This window comes from Chinchilla lanigera, unplaced genomic scaffold, assembly GCF_000276665.1.
Source record: "Chinchilla lanigera isolate Chin_1 unplaced genomic scaffold, ChiLan1.0 scaffold00068, whole genome shotgun sequence".
Classification (NCBI taxonomy): Eukaryota; Metazoa; Chordata; class Mammalia; order Rodentia; family Chinchillidae; genus Chinchilla; species Chinchilla lanigera.
In genome coordinates, this window is record NW_004955469.1 from 9,720,303 (window position 1) to 9,725,030 (window position 4,728).

At 43.4% G+C, this 4,728-nt stretch overlaps 1 protein-coding gene across 2 annotated transcripts in view; it reads left to right on the forward strand.

Annotated features, from left to right (window-relative positions):
* The first annotated feature begins 1,407 nt into the window (after positions 1 to 1,407).
* Positions 1,408 to 4,728, forward strand: part of Mrpl33 (mitochondrial ribosomal protein L33) — a 9,899-nt gene continuing 6,578 nt past the window's right edge. Inside the window, exons 1-2 of one of the 2 annotated variants that reach the window (XM_005400523.2) lie at positions 1,408 to 1,501; positions 2,446 to 2,464. In XM_005400523.2, the coding sequence (XP_005400580.1) occupies positions 1,480 to 1,501; positions 2,446 to 2,464 (41 nt within the window). In that variant the 5' untranslated portion in view covers positions 1,408 to 1,479. The remainder of the gene's footprint in view (positions 1,502 to 2,445; positions 2,465 to 4,728) is intronic. The other variant, XM_005400524.2, reaches the window with a different exon arrangement.

Consider the following 4,728-nt stretch of genomic DNA (forward strand, 5'->3'; position numbering starts at 1 on the left):
CAGCCCCAGGTTTCCATTTCTGTTTTTTTTTGTTGTTGTTGTTTTTCTCCGGTACCGGGAACCGAACTCACGACTTTGCACTTGCCAGGCAGGCGCTTTTGCCGCTGAGCTAAATCCCCAGCCCCGTAAACGTACTCCTAAACCTTCTCCGTGCCGCTTCTTCCCGGGTTTGGTCTGTTTTGGTCTGTTTTCTGCAACAGTTCCAAGGCCAAAGGCGTCCTAACTTTAAAAAATTGAACTGTGTTGGAGAGCTATGCTTTTTCTTTCTTTCTTTCTTTCTTTCTTTCTTTCTTTCTTTCTTTCTTTCTTTCTTTCTCTTTTTTTTTCTTTTTTTTTTTTTGCAGTGCTAGGGCTCAAACCAAGGATTTCTTGCATACTAGGCAAGCATTCTACCATTGAGCTATATCCTCTGCCCTGAATTTTCTAAATTTTACTGCTTTCAGGGAAAGTAATCTATGAGATAGAATTTTGGCGGGTGTGGTGGCGCACACCTGTAATCCCAGCATTCGGGAGGCTGAGGCAGGAGGATCACTGAGAGTTCAAAGCCTGTCTGGGCTACATAGTGAGTTTAGGGACAGCCTGAACTACATAGCAAGAACCTGTCTCAAAAAACAAAAAAACAAAACAAACAAAAAAGAATTTTATTCTATATCTGCAAAAATACATAGATGAAAATACCAGATTAGCTAAAACAATTTCAAAATCCTGATTATGTGTTGGGAATTTAGGTTACAGATGAGGTCGCTGATGTTGGAGCAGTCCAGGTTCCTTGCAGAGACATGAGGAATTAGTGATAGTACCGCAGTAGGTCCCAATGTCTAGTGAGAAAGGCATTAGTCTTTGAAGTCAGGCAAGATCCAGTGTAATTCTGACTCTGCCACTTACTAGTTTTGTGCTATGAGGCAAGTTATGTGCGTGGTCCCAATCACAGTCATCCAGCTCCTATTTCTTCCCTCACTACTATGGGAGGTGTGTTTGAATGCAGCAGTTAAGGAGATACAATAGATAGTTGAGGCAGGGTTCCTAACTTGCAAAGGACCGAGTAGGCCTTTACCAGGGAGAGACGACGCTGGATTAGAGGAGGCTTTCTAACGCGAGACAATGTTTTCAGGACATATGTATGCAGGGGCTGGCAGTCCGAAGTACAACCGAAGTACAACATACAGTTCCTGCGGCTCTAAGGTTGTGTTTGATAAATAAGAACAGCACCTAATTTCTCGCTCAGGAGTAGGAGTCAGACCTGGGCTGTGAACCCTGAGTGATAACAAGGTCTTATTCTAGAGAGAAGGGGTGTCCAACAATCACTATTATAGAAGGCAAACACACTCTTGTGTACACAACAAAAACTTAACACCTCGCGTGGGCGTGGCTCCGGGCAACACCCGGAAGTTCTCTTCCGGAACCCGTCCCTGCCCCGGAAGTAGTTGTTTTTCGGGGGCCCTGTTGGCCAGTCGCGGAGAGTCCAGGGGTGCGGTAGCCATGTTCCTCTCCGCTGTCGCCCGTAAGTGGGGCTGGAGGCGGCGGCGGGGCTGCGGAGAGGGCGGCTCCCTTGACAGACCTGGGAATGGTGCGAGGCGGGTGGTCCGCAGCGGCCGGGAGGCTGCCGCCCGCGGAGCGCTTTACGGCGCGGGCGAGCGAGGGTGTTCCTCAGCGCTGCCGGACCATTCCGTGTTCATTACGGTTCGCCGGACGTTGAGGTGTGGGCGGCGTTTTCGGCCTCCGTAGGGATAAGTCAGAAGAATCATTGCACATCCCACATGGGCAGACGTCATTTTTAGGCCACCCACTTCGAACTCTGGCGCTGCGGGCCAGGCGGCTGAGAGGGGCCAGTGTGTTGCCCGAGGTGACGGCGGGGGCAGCGGAGGAGCCCTCCGCCTTGCGCCCTGGCGCTCTTCCCCGGTGCACCTGGCCGACTTCCTGCTTAGATTTAGTTTCGCTCTGCAACTCATGTGATGGTTGTTGCAGTTCGCAAAGATTGGCTTGTTAAACCAGAGGCTTGTTCCAGTGCAAATATTTGCACCTTAAACGAGGAAAAATTGAACAGATACTGCACTATAAAGATTCAAAAGCAGCCCAACTGAAGTGATTGTGCAAAAGCATTACATTAAGAAGCACTATATTAAGAATTATATTGATCTGGTTTGGACCTTTTATCTTCTTTTTTACAACATGTTAGAATAGAGAAGAGTTCTATGTAGGGAATATCCCTGTAACCCCGCGCTGCATTCTGGGGCTTGAACCAGGGCCTCCTTCCTGCTAGGCATGCGTTTTAGCGCTGAGCTACATCCCCAGCCTTGGGAATACAGTGTGATACGTACTTGAGTGACAGTTTACCGCAGACTTTATGAGTTAAATGATTTTGGTTAGTGACATTTATTTGAATTTTGCATAAGAATGCTACTAAATTTATATTTTTATTTTCTCTTTCAATCTTTACACAAAAAGTTGCCAAGAGCAAGTCAAAGTAAGTAAAAGTTTTTCATTTGAACTTTGCTTGTTTATGTTAGATTTGTTAGTCCAGCTGCTGTCAACATGACCTGGTCTAGTTAAGCATTTGGAGTTTATTTTGTCAAAGTTGGTTTGAGAGTTACTTGTTTGATTATTTTGTCCTTATGATTGCTTTCAAAAATACAGATGCGCTGGGTGTGGTGGAGCACACGTGTAATCCCAGCACTCAGGAGGCAGAGGCAGGAGGATCGTTGCGAGTTTGAGGCTGGCCTGGGCTACAAAGTGAGCTCAAGGCCAGCCTGAATTGCACAGCGGGACCTTGTCTCAAAAAGCCAAAAAAAACCCCCAAAAAACAGATGCTCCTCAACTTATGATGGGGTTAACACTGATAAGCCTGTCGTAAATTGGAAATATCATAAACTACAAATTATAATAAAACTAACTTAGAGAACGTCATAGCTTAGCAACACAGTACTCTCTAGGACCTATAGTGTAGGTCAGTGGTGGTGAGCTTAAGACATGTGTCCTACAGCAGGCTGTGTGTTACCATTGAAAACTGAAAGGTTCACTATTGCTGGTGTAGATTATTGGTTGCTTTTCGTTGAGATCTTACGGCTGACTGAGAACCAGTGTAGCTGTGACCTGACATCACCAGAGTATCTTACCACTTATTGCTGGCCTGGGAAGACATCAAAATTTGAAGTCCAGCCTCTACTGAATACTTTCACACCCTGATAAAACTGAAAAATCATAGACCCAAATGCTTCAGTGAGCATTTGAAAACTTTGGTTAACTGTAGGAGCTTTTGTGTCTTTTCTAGTCCGAGATTCATAAGTTGACCGTCTTGTTCCCAAACCAAGCCTGGGCCTGTGCTGTGTTTTGATTGCCACCATCTTCCTTTTTCCTCATACTGAGGGCCAGGTGTCATTTGTCAAGAGTCCACCACAGGAATCTGGCCAAAAAAGCTGTGATTTTATTACATCATAGAGCCTTTTTAAAAAATGAGTTTTGTAAGTTTACAATGTAAGCACTTCAGAAATGGCAAATGAAAGATTCCTTGATGTACCAAAGAGACTAGAATTACCAAACTGCTATTTCACAATAATTTTGTAGACAATAACAAGATTTTCTGTGTTAAAGGTAGGAAAATTCTACGAGCCTGGTGGTGCATATCTGTAATCCAGCATTTGGGTGGCTGAGGGAGGGGAATAGTGATTTAGACCAGCCTGGTCTATATAGTGAGGCTCTATCTCAGAAAAAGAAAAAGCACTTTTCTTTAATAACCCAAGACATCAAAAATACTTAAAACTAAGATTTTAAAATTAAATTTAGCCAGGTGTGGGGACACACACCTGTAATTCCAGCACTTGGGAAGTTGAGGCAGGAGGATTACTGTGAGTTTGAGGCCATCTGAGCTACATAATGAGTTCAAGGCCAGCCTGAACTAATAGCAAGGCCCAATCTCAAAAAACCACAAAAAACCCAACTCCCCCCCCAAAAAAAAATTAATGAAAAACATTTATGTTAGCATTTTTCTCCCTATATCTTTTATTTATTTATTTATTTATTCATTCACAACCTTGCACTTGCCAGGCAGGCACGGTGCCACTGAGCTATATCACCAGCTCAATATCATTTATTGATCCACTTAGGTTTTCCCATAATCCAGTTGTGTAAAAATTCCCATCCCTAGATTCTGTAGTAATCTGTAACTTTGGTTTCTGTTGAGGCACTTCCTGCTTCATGTTGCTTCTACCCATCTAGTGAGGTTTGTTGCACATATCTTGTTTACCACCTTACTTTCTATAGCTTTAGCTCCTAAAGGATACAGACACAGGCTTTGAGAGCTTTATGCTTCCCATAGTGGTTTCCGCAGGGTAAGCACTTGACAGAGATTTGTTGAATCTTTGTTGAATAAATGATTGCCATCTATCTTAATCAAATATTGTATGCCTCTGTGGAAGCACTGTATTGAACACTGAAAGTGATACGAGGATATGTAATGTCTTAAATGCTTGATATTTGTTTTAGACTCATGAGAAATATCATGGTCTGCATGGGGAGACAAAACACATGAAAAAGTAACAGTTCAGGTACTAACAAGTCCAATGAGGCAAACATGGACATGATTTGGTTGACTGTAACTTATATGCAATAGGAGTACAGGGTTTACATATTAGTGATGCAAAAATTTTAGTCTCTTAATTTTGTCCTTTTCTATTTTTTTTTTTTTTTTTTTGGTTTGGTTTTTCCAGTAGCAGGAATCGAATTCACGACCTC